The sequence below is a fragment of the Diorhabda carinulata genome, chromosome X (genome assembly GCF_026250575.1).
Source record: "Diorhabda carinulata isolate Delta chromosome X, icDioCari1.1, whole genome shotgun sequence".
NCBI lineage: Eukaryota > Metazoa > Arthropoda > Insecta > Coleoptera > Chrysomelidae > Diorhabda > Diorhabda carinulata.
Window position 1 is genome coordinate 33042698 of NC_079472.1, and position 21152 is coordinate 33063849.

The window sequence follows — 21152 nt, forward strand, 5'->3', positions numbered from 1 at the left end:
TTGTAAGGTTAGTAGTTTTGGGATCGTTATGTGTTGGGAATTTGGAAAATAATTGATTACTTATAATTATTTTAATAAAATAGCATGTAACTATTAACATTTTTATAATAATAATAACAAAAATTTATTTAGGACTTTTAACTATTAAAATTTAGACAAAAATTCATCGTGTCAGCTTGGTTGATGACCATCAGAAGCAGCAAATTTTTAGTTGCAATGACCAAAAAATCGAATTAATGGTGAAATTTGTGATAAATGATTACTGAAAAGTGAATCTGAAAGTTATTTGTATGAAAAAAATTGACAAAATCAGAAAAAAACAATTTTTAGCAAAATTAGCATCAGGAAAGACATTTTTTGGTTAAATTTAACTGATAAAACTTATTTTCATCCAAGCTAAACGCAAAAAGCTATTTTTCATATAAGTACACCTAGAAAAGTCAATTTTTGACCAAATTTCTTTCAAAAACCCAAAAGAAATCAAGTTATGAAATATAGAAAAACTGATCATAAAGAGAGAGTTTGGCTCATTAGGAGAAATATTTTAAATTTAATCTTTGGGTGGTAACCTTTGTGTTGATGTAAGCTTTAATTGTTGCATGAGAAGGTTCAACTGCCATATCAGGCAACACTTTTGCAATGACTATCCTTGGGGGAAATTTTGAATTCTTGTGAATGCTTCATAGACATCCAATTTTTTCTGCATATCTCATACATTTTAATTATATAACTAAGTATTGGTTATTTTATTACATATTGTATGTTGATGATGAACATTCTTCTGCTTAGTAGATTTTTCTTGGTGGTGGAAAAGTTGAATATTTTTAAAAACTTTCCAGTTACACAAACCGTCACTATTCCAGTCACAGGTGTAGCTCTATCAAACCAAGGCAAGAACATACAATCAACGTTAAAGACAACAAACGCCACCCAATTCCGGCAACTCCAATTGCAACAGCAACTGCTCGCTCAGAAAAAATTGAATGCTCAGAAATTGAGTATTGCGCAAGTAGCTGGCAAGAACAATGTACAAACTCAATTGATAGTAGGTTCCAAACCTCTAGGTACGGCGATGACAGTTCAACAATTCCAGCAGGTAATAAGATCTCCATTGAATGTTAGTCAGGGACCAGTGGTGTTGGCAAAAGGGCCGTCTACAAGGGTCATACCTGTCAATACAGCACAGGGAACCAAGCAGACCATACAGGTTAGCAAATAAAATTATTTGATCTCACACGAATCACACTATTTGAATTGTTCAGTATTTCCTTTGGTTGAAATTATCATTTGAAGATGTAGTCCTTGCTTTTTAAAAACTATTCTATACTTGATGCCGGAACACAATATTTTCTTATGATGAAATCAGAAGCACTAGAATATTCAGTGTTAGAAAAACAAGCTTTAAGGAAAAGAATAAATATCTAATCACGTTGTAATATGTTATTAAACTTTAATTTTATATTTCCACTGATAAGGCTTTTATTATATATGCAGGTGGTAGCTGCAAGCACATCTCAAACACTCAACACCGCCCTTCGTCCCCAAGCAGGCTCTTCAGCTCTGGCAGGCGCCTTGGCCGGGATAAAAGTACAAGGTACTTCTAGTGCGAGTCAACAGGCGCTTTTATCTCAAGTATCAGCTGCTTTGAATCAAAATGTCACTGGTATGCGACAAGGAAGTCCTGTCCGCATTCAGACGAGCAGCGGAACACCATTGGTGGCGGTCAGCGTTCAAAATGTTCAACAAGCCTCCAATTCTTCCGTTGCCACTGGCTCTCAACCGAACAATTCCGAGCAAGTAAGTAGATATTTGAAGAAGTGAAGAGTTGTGATGTGATGTCTTTTTCTTAATTCGTAATTCCCTCATTTTTGGTTTAATTTTTTTTGTACACGTCGATATACGTTAAGTCTACATTTTTTTAGTTTGTGTCGTTTTAGAATTAATTTATTTAACATTATTTTCTAATTTGAAAATAATGTTATATAAAGTAGTTTCTTTTTGTGAACTTTAATAAGAATATTATTTTTTGTTTAATATTTGGTGTATCGGCGTATTTTGACGTTTTCTCAATAGAGTTTTTCAAGTCTTAATTCATATAATTGTATTGAACTGAGCTGTGATAATTAAGAAAAAAAATATTTTTAGAAATATTTTCACAGAAAATGTAGTGTAGGATTTTTTTTATTTGATAAGTTCCTTTTGCATTTAAAATTTACTTACCTCTCCTCTCCCTTCCGCCCCCTCGATAAATGTAAATAGTGTCCCATAAAACACATGTATCCGCTCTTTGTTTCTGACTAATAAATTATTATTTTCATGAAGCTTTGTTTCATTTCAAATGCATGTTTGTGTTTTTAAGTTAAGTAGTCGTGATATTCGCTCCAGTATACAAAAAAATTTCTAATATGTTTTTAAATGCGCTAAATGAATGATTACAGCAAACGAGAATATTACTAATATCGATTTAAAAGGGGTATATAAATTTAACTATCTTCTTTATAAACAGCTTTCTTTAAAAGTTTAAGGTATTTATTAAATTCAATTTTAAAACCTGGAATGAAAAATTTTCGCAGGTTACAAACAGTATAAGTAGTTTTTAACTTTTTGTTGGAACAGTTTTCTTGTAGCTGTAATATCTCATCTGGTGCCATTATAATACGGTAAAGCAACCTCAGAAGACAATAGAATTTACTGCAGACATTGAAAAAAAGTATTAACGATCCTATAATTATATTTACATTAGAAGTATCCAGGGACTTCTCCTCAACAGAGTTTTAGTGAGATAATAATCGCTACTACGCTGTCATAATTCTAAACATTAAAAAAAATTGTTTCAGACTCTTAATTAATCACAATGATTATATGTATAGGAATTTACTTCTAAATTTTATCAAATTTATGAAGGGTATTAAAACTAGAGCTGTTTTCGAACCTACTTGCATCTGATTCTGGTTTACCCAGTGTAATTGGGAGTGTTGGTGTAAACAGTTGTTCAGTACTTCCAAATAAAGTAGTAATGCTCTAACTTTACACTCCTATTTATTATCTAACAAATGTTAAATACAAGCAAGGTCTTCGGGTTCAACTTGGAATTACAATTTTCTCATCTTAATTATGTAGTACGACCACATACATATTCATCATTCTATCAAAGAATGAATATGGGGCTTTCAAACATCTGTTATCTATTGAAAAACTTTAAAACAAACTTCATACAGGCTTAAAAATGCCACCCCAAACCACAACACTTCTTACGATATAGCTTACTGTTATGACAATATTGTATGGAAAATATTTCATGCTGGGACGTTGTCACTAAAATGAAAAAAACCGTCTTGTTTTGGAAAACCGAAATTGTTGCTTTCTGTGCCCTGATGATGAATTCTACTTCTCTTAATCTTAGTACTGTATCCTGAAAATGAGGTTATTTTACCTACTTTCGCTAAAAATCAATTTTTTTTGTCATCCTATTGCGACCTTGTCCGAGTTTTTTTTTGGTTATTACTAGTTCCCGGAATTGTGTCATTGCACTGGAAACAATAAGTTGCGTTAAGCCACATTGCTCTACAAGTTCTATAGCAGCATCACATTCCTCAAAAGATTTCTCGCTGCCATTTAGGTCATTTTATCCTAAAAAACTTTAGTGTTGCCTAAAACGAACTAAGCACAAAAATCATAAAATTGTTTTTTGTCAATATTGTTGTTTTAATATATTAAATAAAAACATTTGTTTCGTTTGATAGTTCGAAAAGTTTCAAGTTTATATCTATGGAAGGTCAAATATTCGTCATACAAACGCCAGACATAAACATTCCGTTAATGAAAAAACCACCATGTATCTAATAAATATTCGAGTTTCAAGCCAGTTTGATATCTATTTGAAATGTTTAACGATCTCCTGTTCAGATTTCTATTCTGCGTCGCACAGTTTACCTCGCATTTCATCAGAGAACAAAGCGTAGAAACCTGAAAAAAGAGATTACCAAACACTACAGAGTTTATTAATAAAAAGTCCGTTACAAACTGCAATGTCGTTTGCCGTAGGGAAAAACGCTCTTTAAAAAATTGTCTATAGAAACATCACATAATAGAACAGGACCTGCTCCACGGTCTTTATAGATGGACGAGTTCGTAACATTGGACATTCATTCAAACCACTTTAGTTTTATTGTTTCATTAATAAAAAATTAGAACAAAATAATATATTAATCAAAAATCAAATTTGTAAAGTGGTATTTGACAGTTCAAACTAACTTTTTTTTGGAAGCTCTACCGACACCTTAAAAACTTTACAAATATATATTCATCTAACAATTTCTAGTAGTACAATTTATTTGTAAATACGTTTCTATTTGTTGCCCTAACGAGACCTAACAGTCAGCTGTGTTCACTGTTTGCCAATATACCTACGAATAGTTGATATATTAGAAACAGCTTAAATAATATTGGATTTGGCGACGTAGCTTCAATACCGCGCATTAGTGACATGAGGAGCGTTCCACAAAACATTCTCAATACTCTTGGGCGTTCCACACGGCGACTACTATAGTTGTTGTCGGGCAGGAACATCACTAATGACGTCATAACTAACACTCACGACGACCAACGTTATGAGGTGGATGGACTAGAATTGCAGAATTTTTGAAAACAAAGTTACAATTTCACTATATGATGTGGTAATTGTTGTTACGTTTCATTCAAACAATCATTGTTTCTACTGATATTTCACGTTTTACAAAATTGTTTTATATAGCGTAAATTCGCTTCAAAAATATTATGAATCGAATTACATAAAAGAAAATATTTATTATAACCAAAGTGAAATGCGACTTTTAGTGGGGGTTTGTAAAACTATTAAAGGGTTGACTTTGGAAAGAAATCAATTGAACACGTTTATAGGCCTATTTTAGTCGATTGCAGAATTTGAATGTTGAAAAGTAAGGAGTAGTCCACATTATGGAACATTCGTCTAGACCTCCTTAAATAGGACGTAGTATATCTTAAAGGCTTTACTGGCTCGACTATAAGAGGACGTCGCAGGGAAATTATTGAAATATTTTGTCAACGCTCAGAAAACTCTATAATCCATTCCGCTTTACGACGATAGCGCTCTGTGGACCAAGTGGAACAAGATAGACTGTGGTCTTGAGTGCTAAGCCGAATTCACTAAAAGATATTATAAATAGAGTACGCCTATGCCTATAGATAGAGGCGTTTTGCGACAACGTTAAAAGTGTGTACCTAACCTGTACGTTTGGAAATAAATATCGCATTTGTAAATAATACGTTAACTTAACTTAAAATTATTAAACATGTGCGTTATGCTCGTTTTCTTTTTATGAAGATCAGATACTCCCAAGGATCCTTCCACGAAAAATAGGACGGTCTATCTAACCTGTTAGACTGTCTGTTGACGTTTCAAATTATACGCCACTTTTAAGTGAAATGTGAACAAACAATATAATAATAAATATGGTGAATAAAATGTGTTTGAAAAAAATTATGAACGCGATATGAGAAACGGACACAAAAAATTAAATCGGAGCAATATATCAAGTTTGAATCTTGACGTAATTGAGCGTTGTCAATGTCACCGACAAATTTTCATAAAATGACTACACGCTTCCTGAATTTGTGACGTCACAAAATTCGATTGTGTGGAGTTAATGAAATTAGATCGTCCTGTTGCCTACTCTATCTGTAATAATTCTGTGATTAGTGATGACGTACCATCGCCATTTTTAAATGTCTGGGTTCCAAGCGAAAAAATGTTTATGAATTATTTAACCAAATGGTGATATCGTTTTAAAGGCAGATTACATTGAAAAAATTCATATCAATCTACCAAAATAGACTTTCTAGAAAATTCATGACTATAACTATAAATTCAATCAAAATATGTTGTTATGTTAGTTTGTAGGTTATGTTAAACTTTGACATTTTCGGCTTATTGTGAGTTTATATGAAACAATTTTGGTATAATTAATTAATAATTCGTTTGATTACCATAAACTTATTGATGAAATAGAATATTGAAGCTCAAGCTGAATCCGGAATCTACACGAAGGAATGCGAATGTTAGAGTATGTTTTGGAGACGCGAGTCGATAGACCTTAATATAGAATGTGGATTGCTAGCACTCCTGTCACATCCTTTCGTCAAGACTCGTGTTGAGAAGCTCTAGGAGGCGCCGCACGAGTGTCTGGATCGACCAGTAGATAAAGAAAACTATCTTTTCATACCTAATACACTTCCATAAGTCGCACTAATACGATGTTAACCAAAATGAAGAAAAGTGTAAAGTGATTCACATTCCGAGCTCCTAAACGGGTGTTACATTAAAATACAATTATCTCCACATGTTTAGAATTGATATTCTTTTTTTTTATTAAAATCACAATAAAATATGAAAATTGATTAAGTCCCTAAAATTTTGTTAGCTCATGTTAGTTTTTACAGATCTTCTGGGGTATGCATTAACTTGTAGATTAATACAAAACAATATTTGTTTCAGGAATGAGTTGTCTTCTATGAAGATAAAATGTAATTTTTTGGTGTAAATAAATAACTGTTGTCCTGTTTTTATCCGTTTTTTATTTATAACTTATAATCAAACCTTCAGAAATACAGATCAGTACCCTGGCCAGTGCTAGTATCGTAATGTATCCGACGCCATATTGCACTTATATTATTATTATTATTAAACATTAATAAAAACGGAAGTACGTTATGAAGAGTAGGGGTGTCCGCCATCTTAGATGGCAATGTCAACGAAAGTGACTTCATCTTAGATTATGTGTGTGCTGTACCATATGTCGGTTCTGTCAAATGTTTTGCGATGTCTATAATTATATCTGCTATCTGTCATGTGTTCTGAGATTCCTATAAACGAACTTGTCGTTTTTTCTGGGATCTATCCGTCAAGTATCGTGTGTGCAGTCCCACCCCACCCAATCCATGTTTGTGACGTCACAAATTACAAAAAGTGTGTAGCCATGCTATGAAACCTCTTATTTCATTAATATTGACAAGAACAATGCCCAGGTAATATTTTTTCAAACTTTTGATTTGATATATTGTTTCGCTTTAATTTTTTGAGTCCTTTTCTCATCTTCGGCTTGTACTTAGTTTAAAACTTAAGAAGTTACTAACAATTTCTTCACCTTATAAAGTGACGTTCACATGAAAAAAACCACATTATTTATTATCATGTTGTTTGTTTACATTTTACTATAAAGTGGAGAATGTCGTGTTATTTGTGACGTCAGAAGACGGTTTGACATATTTTTTTAAGTAGACTATCCTTCGTTTTGTGGAAAATTTTTTGGTGCCAGCCATCATCTGTCGTGTATGTTGTATTCCCTATGTATCATTGTAGGGACTATAAATCCACTTCCTAGCGACATCTCACTATAATCGACCTTCGTTTGTTATTTAGCGAAGTATTTACCATTCAACAACTATTAAGCCATCCATAAGGTAAAATAACCACACACGATATTTACATTCAATATAACTTCGTACATGATAATGATTTTATAGTAACCTAATCTCACTTCTGATTACCACAAGTTTAACTCAGCTGTTGTGCATGGTCATCTGCAGTCTACAATAGTGACATTGAAGGGCTAATTTTAGACTTCATGAGATAGTGACCAATAATAACTAAAAGAGTTTGAATGTAATTGGTGATTACCAATAATGACCAGATTATTTCCTCGAAATCGGTTGAAGTATATAAGCGGTGCACATTACTGAATAGTAGTAACATTCGATGATGACAAGATATACGGCGAGGTAGTAATTCGCACAGAAGTGTTCAAAAATTTTATAACGTTCAACCAAAAAGGTACTCAAACGTTGGTGTTCATACAAGGTAAAGAAAAAAAAATGATATAGTGAACATGTAAGTTACTTTGCAAGTCTTCACTTTCAAAAGCACACTTTTATACTTCCCAATAGCATTTTAGGTCTTTTTCCTATATCCTTTTAGTTAATTCATTTTTCTTTTCATTGTTTATTGATTCAGGAAGAATTTTGAGCTTCACAAGTTTTTGGTTATTACATATTTATTCGCTGCACCATAATGTTACCTGTATTAACAATTTAGAACTATACCTATTCACTCCTAAACACAGGAGGTGATCAATCTCACCCTTAATGTGGAGTCCTACAGAAACTCAAAGGAATGTTTGGTCCACAGGAGCAAAGAAATTACAGAACTCGTGCCACAGGACTATGAACAGCTTATAGTATAGAAGAAACGTCGCCGATCTGATTCTGTTTTACCAATACTACCTAGAGCAGTATTTGCAAATGAATTAGTTCGCTTGCAGATGTTCAATTATCAGGACTTCATTCATTGGAGAAGTACAAACCAGTGAAATTGTCTACCAAGACATGTCTTTTACGAACAATACAACATACAGAAGTTCAAGATCAATATCTACAAGCATCTGTACATGGCAGGCACCACTTGAACTACTCGAATGTAATAGGGTTTACCCTTTTATGCTTGCTTTTTACATAAAATAAAAATTTGTAATTAATTTGACTTGTGGAGTATCCTTAGGAGCTACTCCTACAACTATTCAATAAGTCTCAAGATCAAGGGTAGAAGCAAACTGTGTCTTCTATAGGAAGGCTCAAAATAAACACACTCTAATTTCAAAATATAAATAGCTGACTTTATTAACAGTTTCTAAGGGTAATTGAAGAAACAATCAATTTCAGAAACTCTTTATTGAGATGGATTTATTTACAGATATAACCTGTGAATATGAACAGGTGCTTTACATATATAATAAGTACAATTTTCATTTAATTTGATAAAGAAGGTCTTGTTCATTTCTAACCAGATCTTAACATACTGCGGATTACATTTCTGTGTCGAAGTATAAGAACCAAGCTAGATTGTTGAAATCCTCAACACCAGATATCATATACATCAATCAACATAATAAAATTCTATTTGGTACTTCTAGCGAATTCAAATTTGCCCGTCGTAAAATACAAGAGAAATCATAAGTAATGGAGTGAATTTTAAATTAATCAGTACTAGATGAAAATGTATGGAATTAGGAAAAATGCAATTTCTATGGGAAATATGAACAATAATGAGTGGGGCAATTTTTCCTTCAAATAATTTGATAAATCTACGACTACAATGACATATTTTTAGTAACCTACTACAAAAAATAGACGATAAAGATCACATCTAATATAAGTTGAAATATTAATTCTGATTATATTTTTTTCCAAAAATATCTATTGATAAATATATCTCCCTTTAATAAAAAAATTGAACTGCTATAAATTCCCCTAAACTCGGGGATGATCTGACTACAGGATGATCATTTAATCTGATGGATGCCATAACGTTTCAAGATATATTTGTCACCCTGTACTGATAATTTTTATCGTCCATAAGCAGGTACAAATAAATTGCAATACTGTTTTTTATCCACTAACATTATAATACCGGGATCACAAAAATTGGAATACTTATTCAAAAAGTAAAAACAACTCAAGTTGTACCATTCACGGGCTTCCCATTGAGTTTTCCATGATTGATGTTGTTATAAAGTTGTTTCATGTTATCTCCATTGTCTGTTGGATATTTCGAAAAATCCGAATCTGCAGACAATAACGATGCTTGATAATATTTAATAAAATAACAGCGAATAAATAATCACAAAAAATTACTGACCTGTAACTGATCTGCAAAACTTTTTTGAAGTTTTCCAGTCTTCTCTAAGAGATAAATTATACATAGAGTAATCGGGATTGCCGGTCACTTCTTTTTTGATATTTAAAAAGTCCGGTAGCGTTTTCAAAAGCTGCTCATCATCTAACGCTGAGTAAGTCTCTAAAAGTATCATACCTCTACATCTAAAACACACAAAATATAATTTTATTGGAATATTACAAGATCTTCACGTAAATAAAACATCATGTATAGCTATAAAGTAACGAGACTAAGGTTAGTGACTGTCAGCTGTTTAGCCTACTATTTCAAATGCGATGTCTACCGTTTCTGTAGACAAACCACTGTAGCCGTGGCCTTCGTTTATATAGGGGCTGTTGATTTTTTTTGTTTTGCCGTAAAAATAGAGTTAGGGATTGTTATGAAATTTCACATGAAACTTGAAAAAACTGCAATTGAAACTTATAATTTATTGAAATAAGTGTATGGTAATGAATATCTAACACGTCCACGTGTTATTGAGCGGTTTGGATGTTTTCAAGATGTCAAAGATGATTGACGTTCGAGTCGCCCATCCATGTCAAAAACATAGGTAACCTTGTTTCACGTTTACGACTGTTATTAATCAAATTAATTTTAAACATTAGATTAAGTTTCATTTGTAAAAATAAATTTGGTTTAAATTTTCTTAAAAAGATAATATTTTGTTTTTCTAAATTTTGTTCATTTTATATATTATTTGCTACCGAATAATTTTTATATAACGCACCTATGGTAAGGCGATTACTGTCGTCCGCCATATGCAGTAACCACTTTTCTTTATTGCACATTTCTTTATTTTTTATTGAATGGAGAAACTGTTCAATGCATTACATTATTCAGTTTTGTGTTAAATTCGCCAAATTGATATCTATTCAAGTTGGCGGATCTATATAAGGCTCTGAACTTTATATTATAAAATTGATTTAACTTTGGTTCATTTAGCTAAAATGTCTATAAAATACGTGATTTGTGTCTGTGTGGCTTTTGCTGAAAACGTCACGGACGCCATTTTGTTTCTATGTTTAATTATTGTATCTTTAAATAACTTCGCCTTTTTTGAGATTCATATATCCGGTACATATTCTGTGATTCGATATATATTAATACAATAATATTATTCTACAAATAATAGTATGAATACAATAAACTAGACAATTGTTTGCATCCAACCCTCGATCTATCCCAACCGATGACGCGTACTAAATGATTACTAATGATCATAGAATAAGATTGATCTGTTGTCATGGATATATAACCTAACTTTGTTAACGGAAATTTCAAACAATAATTCGTTATGGTTTTAATATCGCTTATTGGTAAATTTCACAATTTTTTTATGTTTCACATGTTTAAATGGTGTAGTTCCTATATTTACATGACCCTATCAATGTGGATATTTTTTGGAATAGTTATATGTTATTGTGTTGTCATTTTTTTAAAGTTGATGAATTACTACAAAAATAAAAGAGACATTTTGGAAAAAATATGCCAAATGATAAAAGATAAGGACACTGTAAGGTGTGTAGAATGTTTAGAACAATATCCCCAAAGTGTGAATATGTTTAATAAAGATGGATATACTCCTTTTTTGATTGCGTGTGCAAATGGAAACACTCAAATTGTAAAAGTAATGTTAAGAAAAGGTAAGAATGTACCAATAAATTATTTTTGTGCTCCACTTCATATTTAATGTTCAGTTAAACAAAAAACTTAATCATTATTTCAATAAAAACGAATCATAAGTTGAAATTTTCTGGGATTTGCAATAATTCTAATTAAAAAAAAATAATTACAACTAATTTTTATTAGTATATCCAAAAAAGGATTTTTTCCTAATTGAGTCTCAAAATATTGTATTTTAAAGTAGTAAATGTAAAAAATCATTTCATATTCCAAAAAAATGTCGTTAAATATACAGAGTTGAGATTCTACTTAAACGTCTACTAGTTTTAAAACAACTAACTTTCAAATCACATTTTACTCGTTTTCAAAAAAAGAACAAACTACTTTTGTTCTAGGCTACAAAGACTGTTGAATATACATTATAATCTTGAATTTGGAAAAGTAGAATTACATAATTTGTAGATCGGTTTCAGCTTCCTTGTGCCTATTTATTCCTGTTCAGAGTTCTTAATCTAAACAGAGATGCATCAATTATTCTCCAATTGACAAACATCTTGTAGTAATTCAATATTTGTCCCCACATATAGCCAGTTCTTTGATAACTAAATTTTTAAGAAGGTTAGATCTTTACTCCTACAAGTTTCTTCTTCAAAAGATTTTTTGCACATGTATTGGAGATGCATTCTAGAACAAGGTATACGAGAACATCATCATTCAATTGGTGAGGAGGCAGTACCCTGTAAGATAGCCAACAAGGAGATGTACCTTGGTGTTTTTAAATCCAAGGATAGTTTTTTCAGTGTCTTTCTTTCTTCTTAATTTTTTTTCATGCCACAAAAAGGCTTTATTCCAATTAAAAATAATCATGCTCTTTTTTTGTATATGTATGGAACCCTCATTTCCTATGTGACTATTAATCAAAACTGAAGAGATTTTGTTTTTCTTGCCTATTTTATCAAATTTTTTTCAACACCCATGTATCAACTTTGAATCGATTGTTTTTTGAAAGGGGTTCATAGTAGAATAGTGGGTGATCAATGACCGTTAAGTACATAAGTCTTCTAATAGGTCCATCGTGCCATTTTTGTAAAGGGTTATCAACCTTCTACGGAAACTCTAAGAAAGCTTTGGTACAATTAAAAATATTTCTGCTTCTTTTCTATATATGTATAGAATTCTTATTCCTTTTGATTTCTATGATTTTGTTACTTTTGCCTATTATATAAAATTTTATGTTGCACCAATATGTCAGTTTTAAATTGATGAGATCAATGTTGTCATTTGATATAAGATATAAGTAGAATCCATCTCTATACATATTTGAGTTTTACTGATTTTCAACGATATTTGTTAGGTGCAGATATAAAACTGAAATCAAAATATAATGAATCACCGTTTTACCTGGCTACATTCTACTACATCAAATATCCCCATTTAAAAAATGCTACTTGTCTTCGAGAACTCTATTATGCTGGTGCGAATATTGACGAACCAAACAACAAAGGTTTAACACCTCTACAAATGGCGGCTATGTTTGGACACACTTCCCTTGCCAAATGGCTATTAAGGAAACATGCTTCTACTAATGTTATACCCGATCCGTATCTTATAGCCATTTCACAGGGACATCAAGGAACGGCTATTGCTATTTGTAAAATGTCAAAAGTGTATGCTATTGATTATGCAATTGAATGATTTTTATTATATAAATATGAGTCTGTAGAAACTGTACAAAATTTTATTTGAGACCCTTAAATAGAAATAATCTGCATAACAAAAAACTTTTTATTTTTTTATTTGTAAGTAATTTTTGCTCTAATTTCAAACATATCTTAATTGTAAGAATCATAATTAAAGTTATGTCATTTTTAATGCATTTTATTTTGTTAAAAAGGAATATTTAATTTGAAATCCCGATTTTAGAATTTAAAAAAACTGTAAAATTCATTTTAACAATACAAACCGTGAACAAGTGAACTTTTCAAAGAATAAAAGTTTATTCGAGTGAAAAAATTAATAAACAACTCACCTTGGATGACTAGGCTGTTCATAGATATCCAATTGGAAATATTGATTATTATCAATAAAACATCTACGTCTTTTGTAAATAGTAAAATGCGAATTGTCTTTTTGAGTCAATAAGTTAATGTAATCCCGATGAGCAATCTGTGTTTTCACTTCAATTACTTGTCCACCTGGTTGGTTTTGTCTCCTTACTGTATGTATATAACTGTAGTGACCTAAAATGTTTGTGAGAAGAAAATTAAAAACAATAAAATGAGATTCGACGAGAACAAACTGCAATGTCCAATATTATGAAGATTATGTCATAGTCGTCAGAGATAGTTGTATGATAACAAAGATTCTGGTATTGTGAATAGACAAAAGTCTGAATTGAGGCAACTAATATACAAATAGCTCATCTATAAGGTGATTAATTTTATACAAAACTAAAAATTTTCTGATAATAATCATTTTATGATCATTCAAACTACTTTAGTGTCATTTGAACTACCACTTTGTAATCCAATGTCAATAATTCTTTCACAACCTTTCTGAAACTTAACACAGATTTTATGATCAATATTTTCCCTTCAACATATTTTTTATTTTAAAGCAAAACACTCCTATACCTAAATTTAAAATATTATATTTGGAAAACTTACTGACAATGGTAGATAAATTGATAAAAATTCGTCTTCAACTAAATTGTTTCACATATATTCGAATTTAGGAATTTTCTATTTTGGATTGGAGACTAGGGGGTGGGTCAAGTTAATTACATTTGAATGTTAAAAGAAAATACTGAAACACATTCAGTTCTCAATATATTTAAATCAACAATAAAATCTTTCTACAATTTGTAAACTGGAAGATAACGAAATAATTTATTTCTGACTAAGGTGATGAACAATAAAATACTTTTCTGTTAGATACAAACAGATATAATAATGCCAATAGTTAGCGATGGCAAATAAATTGAGAAAAAATATGACAGACCGCACATTTATTTTTAATATTAATGCTGTAATTATAGTACTATGTCTTTTTGTCTCCATAGTTTAGACATTCTTCCCCTTTTGTCTAGATCTGATTAAATATAACATTTTATGTATTTCTGGTACATTTCGCACCAGACATCCAAGGCCAAAATAATGAGCAAAGTAGAAAGAGAAACTAACTATCTAATAGGGAACCAGGTGTAGGAAGTAGGAATAACTTTAACAAAAGGACCCTTTATTTAACAAAAGGGGACAAAGAGCATGTCACTATTGAAGATAATTGGTCTTCCATTAAATCCATGGAAATAGAAATGAGAGTAAACAACAAAAAAGACTGGCAATATTATCGGAGTTGATGGATGGGCTGTGGAAATTCTTCTTACACCGTTTTTTGATGAATACATTCTTGAAGAAAAGGATTTGGTCAAGTATAGAAATCATAAAGTGAAACTTTATCAGTCTTCTACTTTGACTCATACCTCCAAGGATTAGGGTGAGGTATGTCATATGATTGAGTATTATTTGGAAATGTGTTCGGTATTAGTTTTTTAAATCTCCAGCTACAACACTATTTGAAAATTACTGAAAGTAGAGAAAAGAGGAAATAACACAGAAAAGACTGGCAATACTATAGGAGTTGATGGAGGGGCTGTGGAAATTCTTCTTACATCGTTTTTTGATGAATACATTCTTGAAGAAAAGGATTTGGTCAAGTATAGAAATCATAAAGTGAAACTTTATCAGTCTTCTACTTTGACTCATACCTCCAAGGATTAGGGTGAGGTATGTCATATGATTGAGTATTATTTGGAAATGTGTTCGGTATTAGTTTTTTAAATCTCCAGCTACAACACTATTTGAAAATTACTGAAAGTAGAGAAAAGAGGAAATAACAGAAAAGACTAGCAATACTATAGGAGTTGATGGAGGGGCTGTGGAAATTCTTCTTACATCGTTTTTTTGATGAATACATTCTTGTATAAATGGATATGGTCAGGTATAAGAAGCACAAAATTAATCTCAACATTTTTAGTCTTTTATTTTGATCCATACCTCCAAGGTTTACGGTGAGATATGTCATACGATTGAGAATAATTTGGAAATGTGTTCGGTATTAGTTTTGGAAAAGCTCCAGCTGCAACACTATTTGAAAATTATTAAAAGATTAAACAAATTTTCCATTAATAGATAAATAATTGAAGTTTCGTCAGTTTTATGAAGCTAATATATTAGTAGTTTAAATATATTTTAAAATTCCTTAGACCTTTTGATATGTTTATGATTCTAAATGTTTTTAATTTTAGGTCACTTCTGATTTAAAATTTTTTAAAGACAGATGAAAATTTCATGTTTTGATAAAGACCAAAAGTAGTCGAAACATGAATTTTCATCTGTCTTTAAGAAATTTATAAACAGAAGAGACCTAAAACAAGAAATTTAGAAGCATAAATATATTATTATCTATAAATGACTTTTATTATCAACCAACTATTGACATAATTTGTTTGAGAAATTAAAAAAAAAAAAAATTATAATTCACAGATACCTTGCTTTACTCAATTTTCGTTTCTCACCTTTTTGTCCCCTTTTTCTTAACCTGACTTGATTAGGCGAATTAGATTGCAAATAGTTATGCACGACCTCGAAATCCTGAAAAGGTGGAAATACCGAATCATCTGGTAAAGGACCTTCCACGAGGAATTTGTGTTTTCTGGAATTCTTCAACAATCTATCGCCGGTGTCTAAACCAATTTTATGGCATACGGAAACGATCATCCTTCTTATTTTACCTTCGAAATCGGTCGAGTTGTCGATTACGTCGAAATAGGGATGACCAACCCAGGCAGCTGCCGCTTTTGTATCTAGCTCTCTAGCCAGTTCTACGTCTTCGGAACGGCAATTATGATCCTAAAAATGCCCTAAACTTGATCCGTGATTTCAATTTCTATTTGTTTCTAAATTTAAATTAAACGTAAAATAATGAAAATTTTTTTATTTCGTAGATTTTTTGAGTTTACTAGACTTACAACCTTTAAGTAATTCACATAATGTATCGAAATAAAATTTTTTGTATGATATTCTCTTACCTCTGTAGAGTAAAATTCTTCAGCACCTTTTGCTGCCGTAACCATGTGGATAATTTGGTTATATCTGTTATCTCTCAATTCTACATTATTCCAAGCATTGTCTTTCATAATAGTTTCCCATTTATCTTTGCTTACAACTGAAAATTTGAAAATAACATCAATTTCTAAAAGACCGTCCTGTGGAATATTAGTCATAACGATTATTTCTACTGAGTTGTTGCTGACGTATTAGTCACGTGATGAAAGACCTCCAGCGTACATAGATCTTTTTTCAGGATTTAGGCGGCCAAAATAATTTTATGTGATATTTATATTACAAAATAGTTAGATAAAAAGAATTCTGTGTTTGGAATAACTTATCAAAATTATTTGTTGGTGCACGGTGGTTAGGCGCACCTTCTTGTGTTTTTTTATCAAAAAATATTTTATTCGAGATCGTAGTTGATTTCAAAGTGTTTTTTAATATTATATTGAAAATATATATGACATACTCACGGCTTTCCCCAAGGAGGGACAGCTGTCTACGTTTTAGTAATACTTTCAGGTATGTATTATTAAATAAAACAAAGTTTATTTTGTTCTAATAAGTAAGTAAATATATTATATTATTAAAAAGATCTTTACATTCGTTATACAATATTAAAGTTACATAAGCTAAATAGATAATCACTAAAAATAATCAATCATACATTGGAGACTTAAATTTTCGCCGCTTTCATCGGTCGGTTTGGCTCAGCAGGAATTAATAGCTGCATTGTCTCAGGCAAAAATAATTTTGAAGCGGTTTTTTTGGTCTTTCTCATGGAACTAATAAATGTGTCGGATGTTAATAGTAACCTATGATAAATATCTAAGTTGCATTCTTCCCTCGAAAACTTGCGAACAAAGTTTAGGCGATAAGACCTGAAATGTTTATTGCGGGCCTCAGCAGTTTCTTCTGAAAGTTGCCCGATCGGCAACAACGAATTTTCTATTATTGAAGCTCCATAAATTAAGAATGCATCGTTGGAGTCATAGGATGCCAGCCATATAACAACATATAGTTTCGCAGTGTCCACGGCGTATTTATTATATTTTGCTACGTCAATCTTATAGCCGCCGCTTGATATGGCTTCTAATATCACTTTTAATCTAATAATCAAGTCCTAACTTATCCCAGTGATTTCTGCAGCCAATTCACGGTTCTCGAAGAATCTTCTGCTGGTATTTCCATCCATCGTTTCTTAAGTTACTTTTTGGCATATCGACTAAGAGACCCGTCTCCTCTCTAAATATTTGCTGAATATCAAGTTTCTTCTGCTTTTCTAGATTTTTTCTTCTTCGGTTCGTCTCTCGCGATATTTTTTCAAGGGCAATTTATATGCTAAATGCAGCACACTTTCGAATATCCGGACTCTTGCATGTAATACAGAAAGGCCAAATTCAAGAGCTTCAGGGCATACATCATTTTTTTTGTTAAATCATTAAAATCTTTTGATGTAGCTCCACATATATAACATCTGCTGGTCGATTTGGTGTCTGTAGCTGCATTGCAGACCTTTCCGTCAACCATAGTCATTTTAAAACTATGTTGAAAAAAATTCTCTCCATTGAGGTCAACTTTCGTAAAGTTTAATGAGTTTACACTATTCTTTACATAATTGATTTCTTCTTTTGTGATGTCCGTAGATTCTTTTACGAATCTGAATCTTATTGGACGGCAATATCTAGGTGAAGATGGAGTTGGATTTTGCCACACGATTTTACTTTTATCCTCACCACAAACAATTCGTAGAGGCACAAATGAGCTTATAAAAATATTAGCATCAGATTCATCTTCGTTTGAGAGTCTTTGTTTAAACTGGGCTTGTTGAGAGCCGCCACATCCCCATTAGCAGATTAACAGTAACGAGTTCCTTTCAACGGCATCAAGTGTGAGTAAGACTTCTTCTAAGAAGAGGGATAATCTGGTTACAGTGTGATCCAACAAAGATTGTAGGTTTTCTTCTGCGCAGCGCAGGTAGACGTCACTCGTAATGACTCCTTGGGTGGGTAGCAATCTTCTTTGGCCTTCAATAATAATTCATAATCTTTTGTTCGTTGCTCGAATAATTTCGAGCAACTGTCTTCTGGTCAAATCGGCTTCAACAAACATTGTCAGTGCTTGCAGAGGAGTAAGGGGCTCATTTCTTTATTTAGACTTTGAATGTCTGTTTTTACAATCACTGGCAGACGCAGAAGAATTTGTAATGTCTTTTAAAACAGTAGACGCGTTTCTTTTTCCTTCTGTTTGTAAAATTACTTGTGCCGCGTGAACAATTACTTCTTCGTCGTAAGATGCGCGGACTCCTTCAGTTTTTCTTCTCTTTGTTCTTTCGCTAGATTCGGTAAAAGATTTGGTAGGTCGTCCTGGCCTTTGATGCGTGTCTACGGAGATCTCAAATGTTCCTTCCAACCAAGAATTATTGGCAGCCAAAAAGTTTTCAAGTATTCTATGCGCCCGCCCGAGACCACCTCTTTATCAAATCACATTTAAAATACGAAAACTTCTTTTTTATCACATTTTTATATTCTTCTGTGTCCCCGTAACACACGAGTAAATAATTTTCTAAATATTTAATTTTTTCATTTATCGATCATGAATGTTGCTCGTTCATTTTATCGAAGAGGTATTTACGAGTCAACATTTTCACCCCCGAGCAGAAAGGTGAACCTATAACAATAAAAAAATAATATTAACACAAAAACGTAAAATCCGATTTTGTCCTATTTTTGTCAAAAAAATTTCAAACTCGTTTATTTTTAAAACTAGCAAAAACTAGCAGCTGATTTTAAGCAGTTTTCTTTATAAGACTTTATACTATATAATGAATTCAAAAATGTAACTCGGAAAGGTGCGGAAGTAAAGTTTTTTTTCGATTGAAATATAAAGAAAAAACATTTCTAAAAAAGAGTATTATTGACGGCTCATTAATTCATTTATTGACAATATATTTAATACAATTTCATATTAATTTAATAAAGGCTTACCTGTATTATTGGTAGCCATCACTTAAACAAGCAAATATGACAAGACACATAAAATATTCACCGAAGAAAATGATATACGAAAAGGGCGTCAAGAACTTTCACGTACAGTAAGTGCGACAATCAAGTTTCGACTAGTAATGCAGCGCGCTCGCGCAGTCTAGGGATGTGGGTGGGGTTGGCTATTGTTCGTCTACTATTCCAGGAAAAAAATTGTTTGTCATTAGTCGATTATTGGAATTTCGACTTATGGCCGCCTAATTCCTAGAAATCTATGTGCAGCGTTTCTAATTCTTTCAATAATGAATCTAAGGTAGCCAAATATAATTTTAATATTAAATTCCTTGTCTAACCTACAATAGTATTTTTTTCATACTGTACTGTAAAGTCGACTTTACAATACTAATTTGAGCCCGGAAAATGGCATTTTAAGGTATCCATGTACTTTACAGTACAGTTGAGCCCGGCTATTCCAAACTAATTGGAATCCAACACTGTTCAGATCAGCTGATTGTTCGGATTAGCCGAAATAAACAAAAAGAATGCAATTTAACGTATCTATAGTGTTATAATATGAACGACTAATACATAAAAATCAGTTTCAATAGTCAATTTACTCATATCTTATTTACTAGTCTGTGCACTCCATCCTCATAAGTGAAGAGCCAACATAACCTTAATATAGTCCGATTTTTTTTGAACAGCGGTCAGTCACCTGTGGAATCATGTGTTTAAGATACAATTCTGTAGTGTTATTTGTTTGAAAAATTAGTGTTTTGAAGTGTAAAAGGCAAGTGGAAAGGCTACTAATCCTAAACATAACACCTTAACTCTTAAAGACAAACTGGAAACACTAAAACGTTTGGATAGCGGCGAAAGTTTCACAAAACTAGCAAAAGAGTTAAACGTTTGCTAAGCCACAATATGTGACTGAAAAAAAGCAGTGTGAAAATTCAACAATATTGCACAACGTCTCGTGAGGCAACTCTTGAAAATCGGCAAACAGCGTCCCATCCAGACATTGAAGAACTTACTTGCGGCGAAATAAAGGCCACCTTTTACCACCAAATGTGACACCTTTACTATAGCTAATGAACCAGAGAATTTTGCATGCGCTGGAGTTGAAATACCGAAAACAGTTTTTGAAATCTTTAATTGAAGACGATACCATCCCTTTGGTACAAAAGATTGGAGAAACAAACGTGAAGGATTGGGCAGCTGATTCTTGATAAAATGTTACAGTTTAAGCAAAAAGAAAATCTTGGAACTCTTTGAAATTTAAAGAACAGTTTACAAAAAATGACAATATTAACCTGATACCACTGCTACAGAATATTCCAGGTTGTGAGAATGCAGTCGAAGCAGACGTAAATGAATGGATGGCGGCAGACGCTGATAGTACTAAGACTTTGTTAGTGATGACCTCATCGCAGCTGTGACTCCTAAGTAGTTTCAGTGCGACGAGGAGGGGTTGGAGATGAACAAGGGGGCGCGGACGGGTAAGAGAAAGCCTCGTACAATGAGGCTGCAGCTGCCCTTGACCTTGCCCTTCGCTACTTGGAACAACAGTCAACTATTTGTACTTTAAACGGGTCAAACTCTCAGAGCATATTTTTAGAACACGACTAAAGCGAAGAGAGAAACGAAAAAATAGGAATCGACATTATTTTCTTTATAACTCGCTTA

At 32.2% G+C, this 21152-nt stretch overlaps 3 protein-coding genes across 5 annotated transcripts in view; 2 read left to right on the top strand and 1 right to left on the bottom strand.

Annotated features, from left to right (window-relative positions):
• LOC130901446 (helicase domino) overlaps positions 1–6583 on the top strand; it is a 31080-nt gene extending 24497 nt beyond the window's left edge. The window contains exons 22-24 of one of the 3 annotated variants that reach the window (XM_057812853.1): positions 840–1207; positions 1495–1797; positions 6515–6583. In XM_057812853.1, the coding sequence (XP_057668836.1) occupies positions 840–1207; positions 1495–1797; positions 6515–6520 (677 nt within the window). In that variant the 3' untranslated portion in view covers positions 6521–6583. Of the gene's footprint in view, positions 1–839; positions 1208–1494; positions 2322–6514 lie in introns of those variants that run through there. The other 2 variants (XM_057812852.1, XM_057812854.1) reach the window with 2 other exon arrangements.
• A 2144-nt stretch (positions 6584–8727) lies between these two features.
• Positions 8728–21152, bottom strand: part of LOC130901459 (TRPL translocation defect protein 14) — a 30686-nt gene continuing 18261 nt past the window's right edge. The window contains exons 6-10 of the mRNA XM_057812873.1: positions 16461–16597; positions 15948–16281; positions 13401–13611; positions 9710–9891; positions 8728–9636 (exon numbers count right to left, since the gene is read on the bottom strand). Coding sequence (XP_057668856.1) covers positions 9527–9636; positions 9710–9891; positions 13401–13611; positions 15948–16281; positions 16461–16597 — 974 coding nt within the window. The 3' untranslated portion in view covers positions 8728–9526. The remainder of the gene's footprint in view (positions 9637–9709; positions 9892–13400; positions 13612–15947; positions 16282–16460; positions 16598–21152) is intronic.
• Positions 11325–13300, top strand: LOC130901469 (ankyrin-1-like). The gene is made up of 2 exons (XM_057812892.1): positions 11325–11391; positions 12726–13300. Exons 1-2 carry the CDS (start codon positions 11379–11381, stop codon positions 13064–13066), a joined length of 354 nt encoding a protein of 117 aa, XP_057668875.1. The 5' UTR covers positions 11325–11378; the 3' UTR covers positions 13067–13300.